We start from the raw sequence: 14,115 nt of genomic DNA, 5'->3' as shown, positions 1-14,115 counted from the left end.
GGCTGGGAGACAACTGTTGAACCAGGATGATTTCCGATCCGTTCAAGGCAGTGATGTCACCCGACTGAGCTACGATCTCCTGCAAGAGCCATCCAAGAGCGTTTTGCTTCTCCGCCATACATTATAGGGCTGGATGCCAAAGACGCCGAACAATGAATATGCAGTATCCTCCTGCACCGTGGTGACACGCTTTGACACCCATTGGAATTTCTCTCGGGCATCTCTCATCCCCAGACGGAAGGCAACGAGAGCCTCTGGATTTATGCCTGTGGCATTCCCCAACTCCTGCATGATTGTGTCAGATTCCTTGTGGTTGGGAGAGTGGTCATCGAGATATAGGCTCCAATCCTTTTGGTAGAAGTGAATAGTTGTAGGAGCCAGGAATTCAGGGACAGTCCATCCTCGCGTGATCCAAGCGCTCTTTGCCAGTGCACCAGACTGGATGAAGGCAGAACATCCGACATGTAGACGAATGTGATTGCTGATTGATGATACCAGACGAACATGGAATTGAGTGATTTTTGGAGCTTGACATGGTTGTCCTGGTCAATGCAGCACGAATCAACCACCCCCAGCGATAACCCACATCGCAAGCAGTTTTGCAGAGAACTGTAATTTCACGATGCCGCCAACTGGTTCCAACTCGTCCACGACCTTGTCCTGGATGTCGTGCAGCATGGGCCCTTCCTTCCCACCTATGCGACAGCATGACATAACTGAAGTACTTCACTATTACACCTTGGATACATTCCATTTGGAGGTCTGCATGCATCATTGTTGATGACAAAAGCTCCTCGAACTCGGTGGCCGTTTTAAAGGCATTTTTCTGTGTCTCTCGATCGCACAAGCGCCCCTGTAGGTGTTAAGTAGACGAAGCGGGGCATCGTCAACTTGACCTTCAATTGCCTCTTGAATGGCACGTTCTGCTTCGGATAAAGAGATATACTGGTGGCGTAGCTCTGGAGAAAGAGTCAAACACGTTGACGCATGGGTTATTAGCTTACCTTGTCCCTTTCCATCGTGAGCCTCATCTAATTCAGAAAGCATGATTTGGACAGTCTCATTGTTTCATCATAGTTTTGCACGCTTTTTGATCCGGATGGAGTGGAGGACTGCTGGGGCAGCTCTGGGGAAAGAGTCAACCATCTTGACACACATGTTACTTTAGGGCTTACTTTGTGCTTGTGCATCGTGAGCCTCGTTCAACTCGGAAAGCATCATTTGGACGATGTCTATCGCTTCATCATAGTGTTTCGCACCATGAAGGGCTGCGTGCTTCACCTGGTATCCAAGGCAAGATGAAGGGCTGAGTTCAATGACCTACGTAGCGAGTGACGATGGGCATTGGCAATAAAACAATGGATGTCATCATACCTTTTCCGCATCATGAAGCGCATCAGTCCATAGCTTTTTTTTCGACCTTGCCTTACTACGGTTTGCAAATATTATCGGTTGCACAATCCAGGTCGATCTCCGCTGAGTATAGCTCCATAGAGCCCTATCGTAATCACTTGCAGCGACGGGGCAAGCATCTCCCGCTCGGCAGGTGAGGCTCAACAACTCCTGTTGGCAGCTAAGGGTCAACCCATTCCATGGGCAGCATAGAACGCTACTACACCTCATCCTGGAAAGCTGAGTGAAATGCGAGTTGAGGATTGTAGCCTTGGTTGGTGACAAACCCGGAGGACTTGCACATGTGACCACTCAACGTCCGCTTGCCCGTTTAACTTCCCTCAACTCATATCCATCATATATCGTTAGTATTCGTGTGGCTTCTCTAAGTCTTCCTACCCGAAGGAGTGAGTCGCACCAATTCTGGCTTGCAGTTTTCCACAAGGACTTGAGGTCCCATCTGAAGAGCTGAAAAAAACACACCGTTGAGCATGAAAAGGACTTTCGGTTAAAAAATCCCAACAACACACCACAGCAAAGTCCTCATATTGTGAACAGATAGCAGATCCAGATGAGCTAACGATGGTGTGCATAGCAGCAGTGAAGTGCTCAGCAGCTTTGTCATCATGCACCACACCATCCAAGGTATTCATCTGGAGATGTAGATACACCTGATATGCGAAGTTCAAAATCAGTGTTAACACACGAACCTGGGCATGACTGCGTGCATGATACTCACTTCCACGACACAACAATCAAGAGTATCAGCATCTGGGCAAGCGGCAGCCAGTTCTTGGATGCACTGATTGCTTCATCATGTTGATCGACATTGGAAAGTGCAACGGTCTGAAAATATCATGGAGTAGGGCACATGGGAGACAAAATAACATGCCTGGATCAAGAAAAGAATGGTCTTTGAACGTCTGTTCGCGAACATGAATGCGAAGTCAAATGCTTTCATTGCATCCTCAAGTGCTTTTTCCCCGCAGAGGGCAATGCCCCTTGGAGACATAACCTGTCAAGGAGGGCCGAATGCTGACAGACTATGTCACCATGACAGTTAGTAGATCTGAAGAGAGGTGACGAAGTATCTCACCATAAGCGCATCATGTAATGCGCGGGTCCCAGTCATGCATTCGGCCATGACAAATGAGCGACTAGCATAGGAGTTGTAGGTGTTAGCATCAGCGGAGATCCCTTGTGTTATCAACGTTTCAGCGGTAGGCAAATCCCCAGCTATATATGCACTGCGAGCTGTCGGGTGCATAGCAAGGATCTGCATGAAGCAAGTTCACATTGTGGTGTCAAAATCAAGGACGCAAACTTGCCTCAGAAGCTGGCAAAGTATCCTCGGGTATTGCCCACTCTGAGATCTTGTTATCATCTCCTCCGCTGAGGATGTACTTGCCATCCATGGAGAAAGTGACGCAGCGCACAGGGGCAGACTGCTTGAATATGGCGATGATTCATTGATCTGAGAGCCGCCAGAGGAGGATATCACCATTGCCACTAGACACAGAGGCAAACAATGGTGGCAGTCGAGTTCACGGCAATGATGATGCCAGCATCATACCAGCCACCGCCAACCTGTTTCCAGGTCGATGGGTCCCACTCCTGTAAGCTATAATGGTGACAACTGAGCAGCCATGTGCCATGGGTGCCCACATGAGTGATGTAGGCGAGTTCAAACTTTCGAACTGTGCGATACATTCCTTCGTGCCTGGTTTCCATATTTCGATATTCTGTACAATCGACAACCACTCCGAGAAAGTTGACACTGCAAGAAGTTCCCCAGATGGTGAATACCGAACACAGTTGACCGATCGTGTCCAATAAAAACCTCCCTCCCACGTGGGGTCTGTGCTACACAGCTTCACGCCCCATTCACCAGCAGTTGCCAACACAGCATCATGTGCCAACACAGCATCATGTGGAGAAAAGTCTAGCGATTTGATGGATTCATCGTTGACAGACCACACAAAGAATGCTCTCTGTTTGACTTGAGTAAGACATTTGCCAGTGTCACCGTGCCACGCAATGACCTCTCCGAAGTCACCACCGCTTGCTATCAATCGTCTGTCTCCTGAGACTGCCAACGCACCCACATCACTTTGATGCCCTCCATTTTCTTCAACATAACGCCAGCCTTCAAATCCCATAGACGAAGTGTCTTGTACGAGGCAGTTACCATACAGCATCCATTGGGCAAGACTGCGACTGCGCTCATGGTCCCCTCATGATCTTCAAACACTCGACCGGGCTCCTGGATGGCTGAAGCAGCGTTGTCCATTTGGAGTGGACTTGCTATAGGAATCGTGGCCTGTGGGTGTCTTTCTCTAAGCTGCAGAGACGTGTGTCCTATGCGTTTTTGTGCTGCTTCACACGTGCTGTTAGCCGTTGTGGGGAACGACCCCACTGTAGGCCTGTATCCCGCATATTTCCCATGCTTTCCCACCATTTTCCCGTGCGTTCTGCTACCCATCCGCATCTTCCCCGACCCATCCGCTACACAGAACCAAGCAGGAACCAAGCGGAACCCAGCGGAACAATCGCGTACCACACGCATTATATTCCTTCAGCCTTTGGAACATCCTCCTATGTCCTGTCCATGTCCTTCCATCCTCGCTGGTGAGTACTAGCTACGTTCCCCATGTCACTAACATGTTCCTATCTCATTTCCCATGTGTTACGGTACTTATACGGATCCTTCCGCTACTCGGGACCGATTCCTTATCTCACAGCCTCACCCGGTTGTAGCATATCGCATTTCGGAACCCCTTCCTATATAGGTAGCAATAGATGGGATCTTAGTTTTTTACCTTCTGATAGACTCGACTCCACTTCCACTTACAGAGTACTTCCCAGTACTCCACTCACTGTTTAAAATATCTTCCCGAATCTATTCCTGATCACATTGCATTGCTCCCGCCCCCATGAGTTCCGCTCAAAACGCCCGACATTGGATCCAACGACTTGGAGCAAGTACCAGACACAAGCCTGGTCCGACTTTGCCCAATCATCCTCCTGCAGGCTTGTAGTTTCTTTTCCCTCCATTTGTTCCCCATTAGTTCTGTTTGTTCCCCGTTTGTCCTGTTTGCTCCACGTTAGTTCTGTTAGTTCCCCGTAGTTCCGCTCATCGCACGCTGAGTTCCGCTCATCGGGAACCCTCCGCATCTTTGTGTTCCCAGTCCTAGTAAGGACCGGAACCCTTCGGGTCGCTAGACAGAGTCTAGTCTTTGTTTCCTCGCACTTATTCGAGGACTCGCTACCCAGTAGCAATCCCCTCGGGACGAGTATAAGCCTCGCACCCTTGTTAGACTTCTGATTTACACAGGGTCTATTTTCCTCACCCACAACTGGAGCCCACCGCGAGGGGACCATCTGGGACGACTAGCAGGTCACTTAGACCCACTCCGGCTCGTTTAGACCTCACGGAACTACGAAAAGCATTCCAAGACCTTCACCTATTGCCCGAAGATATCCTCGTTTCAGTCCCAGATGACTTAGCGCAACACTCCCAACCCCCGATTACCCCGTCGTCAAGCGACGAAAGTTTGCACCTTACCCCGTCTAATTCCTCCTCATCCGCGCTTTCATCTCCGCCTTCTACATCTGCTTCCATTCCAGGGCAGGAACCAGAGTTACCAAGCCCGCAAACTTTGGACCCGTTTTTTCATCTGCTCCCGTCGCACCCAGCTAACGATATCCCCACAAGTCCCCATCCAGCCAATCCACATACAGACCCTTCAGTCCCGACTCCCCCAGCCACACTTGCTTTCATTTCCCTTACTCCCGTTCAGCTTCTGCAACCGCAACAACCTGTTCCTATCCCATTACCCCCAGTACCTATGGCCGCTATCCCCTACAGGATGCCCCTTGGTGGCACAAGCGCCGCTCCCAAGTTTGATGGAACCGCAGCGCAACTGTCCCGTTTCCTTGCAGATGTTGCATATCTTGCAGATCAGGCCGTATTGACTGAACCGGAACACATAAAAGCTGTGATGCGGTATGCTAATTTAGACGACACTGAAACATGGGCCTGTCTGCCCGAATCTAAGGGAGTAGTCCTCGTCGACTTCGTAGCTGCAGTAAAAAAGTTATATCCGGGTTGCAAAGGCGATTGACGCTTCACACCAGCGGACCTCACGGGACTATCAGCCGAGCAGGCCTGGACCCCCATGTGCTCCCAGGTAGAGCTCGGGGATTATTATAGGAAGTTCCTCTGCATATCCACATTCCTCATAGACAAGAAGCACCTAGCGGAGACCGAGCGGGACCGTCTCTTTTTAGACGGGATCTGCAAGGACGTCAACAAGCTTATCTGCGCCCGCCTAGCAATCAAGTTACCCGACCACCACCCCGACGAACCCTACCCAATAGCAAGAGTAATTGAGGCGGGAGAATTCCTATTCCCGGGCACCACCCCATCAACCCCGCCAGTACCCGTCAAAGCCCCGTTTGTTCCGCAGCGATCAGCCGCTCCAGCACCCCCGGCGCAACCAACACAACCAACGCTATTGCCTCCGCTGATCCATCAGCAACCCGGTCCGGGAACGGTAATTAAACAGGAGTATTCATTCCGCCAAGCCCAAGGGCCTAGGCCCTGCATGTTTTGTGGAGGAACCGATCATTTTGTGCGGAGATGTGCGGAAGCGGAGACATACATCCGCGACGGTAAGTGTAAACGCCACATGATCAGTGGACAGATTTGTATGCCAGACGGGGGATGGATCCCCGGGCATCCGAGCGAGGGTAGAACCCTAAAGGAATGTATTGACGGTCATGTACAGGACCCCGCATCCACTACATCACCCCGTATCCTGTGGAGCCAGCGCGATCCGCCCCCCCATATGAATGTAACCGCAGGAATGTTTTGTCGTGCTGGTCCCAACGAAGAGGTCATGTTGGAAGTAGAACCATCCGCATATCTGACCACTCGGGCAGAACCCGAGTCAGACGACAATGATGAGGATGCCCGCTTTGTTAAGGCTTTCAGCCTCACATGGGCCGCAACCCAGTCTTCCAGGCCAGCCCCCAAGTCCGACAAGAAGGGCAAGACCATCCGCTTTGACGGAGTCGACATACCCATGGTGTGGTCGCGCGCGGGGCCCGCCTCTAAACAGCCTACCGTGATGGAGGAGATCGTATCTCCTGTGGTCCAAGCATCGACCAGCAAGGGGAAGGCACCAGCAGTCGCCCCTGCCGCATTACTACCAGTTAGCATGCCTGCCCCGAAGCCAGTCAATACTCCCCGTGTCACGCAGCCACCGTCCGCATCTACCAGTTCGTTTCCCGCTGATTCAACACGTACTAACACACCTTCCTCCGTTCCGTTGTTGAGCCAATATAGGTATGCGTTCAAACTAGAAGACAAGGGCGCGGATGCTTGGGTCCTCAGTCGGGTCCTCGATTCCTCCGTCTCTGTTCCTGTCAGGGAGTTGTTCGCAATCGCGCCAGACTTCCGTAAACAGTTCCGGGATCTTACTACCACGCGATGGGTGACGAATGGGACCATCCTTGTAAACGGGCTCACTAGTCGCCCAGAAAACGAGGAGTTTGTCAGGGGATTTGAGGACTACGTCACCCGCGACGACCGGGGACATGTAGTAGGCGAGCACTTTGAGCCCCTGCGATGCATTGAAGCGACCGTCCATGGGAAGTGGGCCCTCACCTGTGTCCTGGACCAGGGAGCAGAAATCATTGTCATGCCCCGGTCCATTTGGCAGGCGCTAGGTGTACCCCTTCGTTCCGACCATCAGACCACCATGGAGTCCGTCAATACTTCAAAGGACGCTACCCTAGGCGTCATCGAGAACTTGTCCTTTGATTTTGGGGCAGGGGAAATGTTTTTCCAAGTCCAAGTCGTCGAGCGGGCTAACTTCGAGGTCCTGTTGGGTCATCCGTTCTTCAAGTTGACGAGTTGCCATACTACAGATCTCCTCAGCGGGGAACAGGACGTAACACTTACTGACCCTAACACAAGCTGTGAGATCAAGCTTCTGACCCGCGCGTGGTCTAAGCCCTGCACGCGCTGTGGTTCCGGACAGCACTGTTCCGAGCATCCCAAGGGAGGGGAGCGGGATTTTTGATTTTTGATGAGCCACTAGACCCGCGGGGAGATTCAAATCCGATAGTCGAAGTTACGCGTCCGCTTTCCCCATCTCCATTTCATTCTCGTTCTGTCCGTCCCATCAGTTCCATCCGTCCGTCGCTCTCAAGGAGCTCATCTGTCCGTGCATATTCCTATGAATCCGCGAGTCCGCATTCCGAGAAGTATTCATATCTCACGTCGACCCAGTCCGTGTTCAATCCCGCAGCCGTTGATGCGTTCAATTCCGTTTATTCCTATGATCCCGCCCGTCATGTGCTGGTGTATAAACCAGTTGCGAAGAAAGTGCGGACAGTGCCCACCACGATGCCCAAAGAATTTAGGGTCGTGCATCGGCTCCCAGACGATCCGTTAGCAGGCATGCCTGAATTACCCATATTCCCCCCCGATTTTGTTCCGGGGGTCCGCTATACAGAAGAGCGGATGGGAGCATTAGACCTTGATCCGGCCAATTGGTTATGGCCGGAGGAACTCAAACTGATCCGTTGGCTAGTCCGCACCCATGAACTGGCATTTGCTTGGGGCGCTGCGGAACGCGGGCGCCTTAACGAAGATTATTTTCCAGCATATAAAATCCCCACAGTTCCGCATATCCCATGGGTTCAACGTAACATCCCCATTCCTCCCGCAATCCTAATGGAAGTCATCCGCATCATCAAGGAGAAAATCGATTCAGGTGTATACGAGCCATCCACAGCCGCATACCGTTCCCGCTGGTTCTGCGTCGTGAAGAAGGACGGGAAGTCATTGAGGCTTGTTCACGACCTCCAACCCCTGAATGCAGTAACCATCCGTGACACATCCGTCCCTCCGTTTGTCGAGCATCTCGCAGAATCATTCGCTGGGTACGCAGTATATGGGATGATGGACCTTTACTCGGGTTATGACCAGCGTCCCCTCCATGAGGAGTCCTGGGATCTCACTACCTTCGGAACACCCCTCGGCCCCCATCGACTCACTACCCTTCCACAAGGACATGCCAATGCAGTCCAAGTCTACCAAGGTGATAGCGCATTCACCCTCCAGGATGAAATCCCGGATCATACTTCCCCCTTCATTGATGATGTGCCCATCAAATCAGTTAAGACCCGGTACCAACGGGACGACGGATCCTACGAAACCATTCCCCGAAACCCGGGGATCTGTCGCTTCATATGGGAACACTGCCTGGTCATCAACCAGATCCTCCAATGTCTTGAGAATGTCGGGGTCACGGTTTCCGCATCGAAATTCGTAATAGCAGCTCCGTCCGCGGTAATTGTAGGACACATGTGCACCTTCGAGGGTCGCATCCCAGAAGAGTCCAAGGTCCAGAAGATCCACGACTGGCCAGAGTGCAAGACTGCAACACAGGTCCGCGGGTTCCTAGGAACCTGTGGGGTGCTTCGGATCTTCATCCGTAACTTCTCCCAGATTGCCCGCCCGCTCATCAACCTGACGAAGAAGGACGCCGTATTCGAGTGGGGAGCGGAACACCAACTCGCCATGCAGACCCTGAAGGACTCGATATTAGAGTCCCCTGCACTGCGTCGGATCGACTATGAGTGCGGGTGGGAAGTCATCCTAGCCGTCGATACCTCCAATATCGCTATCGGGTACATCCTGCTTCAGGTAGGGGCGGATAAGAAAAGATACCCGAATCGTTTCAGATCCATCACACTGACGGAAGTCGAGTCCCGCTACTCACAAGCCAAGCTCAAGTTGTACGGACTGTTCCGCGTGTTGCAGGCGGTCCGGGTATTCATTTTCAGGGTCACGAACCTCACTGTAGAGGTCGATGCAAAGTACATCAAAGGTATGATCAATAATCCGGATCTTCAGCCCAATGCGACTATCAATCAATGGATCGCGGGTATCCTGCTCTTTTCCTTCGAGCTCGTTCATGTTCCCGCAGCCAAGCACGCAGGGGTAGATGGTCTCTCAAGGAGGCCGCCCGCTGAAGCGGATCCCGTGGAGGATGATGACCACGAGGATTGGCTAGACCGCGCGTATTCCTTTGGGGTCGAGTTCCTCAATGATAGGACTCTACCCACAATATCATCCGTCCCGCCTGCTGACCACGAGCCCATCCGGGCCCCATATATGAATCGTTCCGCTGTTACGAGCAGCAGTGCATCCCCATTACTCGTATTCCTAGATATCGTCGGCCCCCAACAAGAAGAACCATCCTTTCCACAATCAGCAAAAGCAGATGCCAAGCATGCGAAAATCGACTCCCTCCGCCTATACCTCGAAACCCAGGAATGACCCGAGGCCTTATCAGATACGGAATATACGTTGTTTGTGACGTCCACATCCCGGTTCTTCATTCTCGAAGGATTGATGTGGCGATGGGAACCCCATGGGAGGCATCAATTAGTGGTTCCAGAAAGGAAGAGAGACCAGATAGTAAAGGAGGCGCATGATGACCTCGGGCACAAGGGTGTCTTCACTGTCCGGTGTGGGTGAGGAAAATAGACTCTGTGTGAATCAGAAGTCTAACAAGGGTGCAAGGCTTATACTCGTCCCGAGGGGATTGCTACTGGGTAGCGAGTCCTCGAATAAGTGCGAGGAAACAAAGACTAGACTCTGTCTAGCGACCCGAAGGGTTCCGGTCCTTACTAGGACTGGGAACACAAAGATGCGGAGGGTTCCCGATGAGCGGAACTCAGCGTGCGATGAGCGGAACTACGGGGAACTAACAGAACTAACGCGGAGCAAACAGGACAAACGGGGAACAAACAGAACTAATGGGGAACAAATGGAGGGAAAAGAAACTACAAGCCTGCAGGAGGATGATTGGGCAAAGTCGGACCAGGCTTGTGTCTGGTACTTGCTCCAAGTCGTTGGATCCAATGTCGGGCGTTTTGAGCGGAACTCATGGGGGCGGGAGCAATGCAATGTGATCAGGAATAGATTCGGGAAGATATTTTAAACAGTGAGTGGAGTACTGGGAAGTACTCTGTAAGTGGAAGTGGAGTCGAGTCTATCAGAAGGTAAAAAACTAAGATCCCATCTATTGCTACCTATATAGGAAGGGGTTCCGAAATGCGATATGCTACAACCGGGTGAGGCTGTGAGATAAGGAATCGGTCCCGAGTAGCGGAAGGATCCGTATAAGTACCGTAACACATGGGAAATGAGATAGGAACATGTTAGTGACATGGGGAACGTAGCTAGTACTCACCAGCGAGGATGGAAGGACATGGACAAGACGTAGGAGGATGTTCCAAAGGCTGAAGGAATATAATGTGTGTGGTACGCGATTGTTCCGCTGGGTTTCGCTTGGTTCCGCTTGGTTCCGTGTAGCGGATGGGTCGGGGAAGATGCGGATGGGTAGTGGAACGCGTGGGAAAATGGTGGGAAGGCATGGGAAATATGCGGGATACAGGCCTACAGTGGGGTCGTTCCCCACACCTGTGGGGGACTCAGATACTGACCGTCCCCGGTCAGCACTATAGTAATTGACAGACTTAGCAGGATTTCTTCTAAAAGAGTCACATGACGTGGCTGTAACAGACCGAGTGGACGGAACGCGGCTGAGGAAGCATGATGATGATGATGTCGCGCGAGAAGTTAATGGAATGATGGAACGGAACGCGATCGAAGAAGCTCAATGGGAATGATGTCGCGCGAGAAGTTAATGGAATGAAGGGTCGGAACGCGACCAAAGAAGTTTGATGGCAATGATGTCGCACAGGACGGAGGAACGAAGGGTCGGAACGCGGCCTAAGAAGTCTGATGGTAATGCTGTCGCACAGGATGATGGAACGATGGGCCGGAACACGACCAAAGAACCGGTTCCTCAATGTAATGGGGAATGAAGGATACACATGGGCGCTCCTTGGATCATCCGCTTCTTTTTGTCAACTTTTCACCCCCAATCGCCCACTAAGTCCCCTCTCACAACTATGTCTTTTAGCTTTGCTGCCTTCACTCCTCCTGCACCCCTCGACTCAGGTAAGGATCGGATCCTCACGGAATGGAAGGAACTGGAGGATAGGGTGATTGCTGAGGCAAAGTGCATTCCGGATGATAAGGAGGAGCTGCAGGAAGAATGGAGGATGTGGTGCGAACGTTGGGCCAATATTATGGTGAGTGATCTGTCTATTCCATTCGATACGGAACATTACCCCTCTGCTTCTAGAGAGCGCTATCTGACTGCACTGACCGGGGCCGCACCCAGAATGTCGTCCTTACAATGTCCGGTGAGGCAAGGGCCGCTGGGCTTGGGGCTAATGAGCAGTACGAACAATGGACTCGTGAATGCAGTGCCCTCGAAGCGCACACAAAGGATCGTGAGTCCCGTGAGGTGCAGATGGGTATTGACTCCCCCCCGCGCGCCCGCACCGGATCCACCCCTGCGCAACCCCCTTCAACGGACGGAACAGGCGGGTCTGCATCCCTCGCCCCCCGGATCAACCGTATGAAGATGGAGGTAGCTATCCCGTCCAAGGTACGTCTATCCCGTTGCCTTGTGTTCAATGGATCCACCTTGTGCGTGTTGTGTGAAGGTAAAGAAGGAGTGTGTAGGTGAGGACAAGCGGTCCTGTAATGGGTGCAACGTGGTTCATCAGAAGTGTGAGTATGCTTCATTCGGAAAGGCGACGGGTATGTGATATGGGTTCTGATTGTGTTCCGGATGGTGCTGACTGAGTGTACAGATAGGCCTTAAGGGCAAGGTATCGGATGCACCCACCCTCTCTGCTAGTGCTAGTGGATCCCTCCGCCGGACCGTCTCGTCTCCCGGTTTGGCTGTTCCGTCTGGCAGTGAGCCGGAAATCGTCGAGGCCCCTGTGAAGCGCGCTACCCGCAACACGCGCAAGGCAGCGGAACCCAAGGGTAAGGGAAAGGGTAAGGCAAAGGAAGTCGTCCCTGCCACCCCTACAGTGGAGGAGTCGTCTGATGAAGTGTCGCACTATGAGAAGGGCAAAATCGCGAAGGTGCAGCATGAGTTGCACATCCTGAAGGGCCAGCTCATCAGCCTCTATGAGTCTGCCTACAAGATCTCCACTGAGGTGGGTCGCTTGGAGAGGCGTCTTGGGGGTCTCCTCTAGTTAGCGGATCCACTCCCCTCCCGTATATACAATGTCTTCGAATATCCGTCGTTATATTTTGTACAATGTATGCATTTTCTTGGTGTTCCGTCTGGGTTCCGCATGGGTTCCGCATGGGTTCCGCATGGGTTCCACATGGGTTCCGCATGGGTTCTGCATGGGATCCGTCCTGGGATCCATCCTGGTTCCGTCCGTGTCCCTATCCAGATCCTCACTGATGCTATGGGATAATGGGACTATAAGTAACGTATAAGCAGGTATGAGTCGGGAAGGAGAAATATAACACTGTGAGCCTGCGGACTACGCGTCTGACTTGTCTTCATCGATCTGCTTCATTCCTCTATTCCTCGCCCGCCGTCCGCGGATCCGATGGGCTTTGTCTATTATCGAACGGAACACTTGGGAACTACAAACGTGCATGGTGTGGCTTCATGCGGGAGAAGTAAAACGGGTCCTTGTGGTTTATGCGCACACATATAGTCTAATCGGATCAAATGGCGAATATATAGCGGGAATCTGTAGATATGTAATTTCTTTCTTTTTAGTATGCGGGGTGGATAGAGACGGAACAAAACGGAATGAGAGACGGATCACCAGACGAAACTAGGGGTAAAACAGAGAGTAGTACTTCTATGATATATTTTTGTTTTGACGGTATTTTCTTTTTCTTGGATATAGGATGGCGATCGGGGTCGGGGGGATATTTACTGGTATGAGGGTCAGGTGGTATGGGGATGATGATCATTATGCGCTGGGGTCGGGCTTGGGTTCTTCTTCGTCTGGCTCGTCAGCATCTCCTTCAGCCAACTGGTCTAATTGCGTCGTCCTCTAGTCCGGTGATAGTAGTAACGGGGGATGCAGATCGCACTGCGGGGGTGGTACGGGAGTATGCAGAATGCTGCGTAACAAAGTCGTGATAAACGGACCCATCCAGTTCTGCCAACAGGTACGATCCTCCCATCGTCCTACGAAGGACTACCATCAGTCCTAGGTACCGGGGCTTCATCTTCCAGATTCAGCTCCGACTTCGATCCGTGAGTTTTCGGACTAGTACTAACTACCCGGGAGGAAGTCGTAATCCTTGATGGAGGGTGCGGGAACCTCGCTTCGAAGTCCTTGACGGAACTGGTACCCACCAAGATCGCTTATGAGGACTTTACCCTTAATCGCGTCAAGGTCCTCCCGACGCTTCTGGAGTTGCGTTGCGCGCCATGCTATAAGCTCTGTGGATGAAATTGAGTCCTTCCTGGGTGGGGATATGAGGTAAGTTGCTTCTGCGATATCAAACGGAAAAGAGGGGCTCAACCCCATGTACTGAAGTACAGGGATAGTCCGTGGACCTGGATAGTTACCCGCTTCCGCCCATAATACAGTGCGCAGATTGGTACCAATGCGACTCATCCCCCTCGCAACTTTTCATGATGGCCTCCCGGACATCGTAGTGCCTATGCTCCACGATCCCGTTCGCCTGCAAGTTATAGGGGGAGATCCGGATATGATGGATCCCGTACTGCTCGCGTAACGAGTCTACTGCTGCGATGAAAGGGGTTCTGTTTGTCAGTAACGATTTCCGCTAAA

At 52.0% G+C, this 14,115-nt stretch overlaps 1 protein-coding gene across 1 annotated transcript; it reads left to right on the top strand.

Annotated features, from left to right (window-relative positions):
- Positions 1-11,169: 11,169 nt before the first annotated feature.
- EDB91DRAFT_1090103 (uncharacterized protein) lies at positions 11,170-12,768 on the top strand (the record flags this gene model as incomplete). The annotated part of the gene is made up of 6 exons (XM_041316623.1): positions 11,170-11,290; positions 11,441-11,574; positions 11,628-11,936; positions 12,014-12,061; positions 12,145-12,498; positions 12,538-12,768. 6 exons carry the CDS (start codon positions 11,170-11,172, stop codon positions 12,766-12,768), a joined length of 1,197 nt encoding a protein of 398 aa, XP_041168431.1.
- Between the last annotated feature and the right edge of the window lie 1,347 nt (positions 12,769-14,115).

This window comes from Suillus paluster, assembly GCF_016628075.1.
Source record: "Suillus paluster strain FC165 chromosome Unknown EDB91scaffold_504, whole genome shotgun sequence".
Classification (NCBI taxonomy): Eukaryota; Fungi; Basidiomycota; class Agaricomycetes; order Boletales; family Suillaceae; genus Suillus; species Suillus paluster.
Note: the sequence above shows the minus strand (reverse complement) of the source record. Positions and strands in the feature narration are given on the sequence as shown.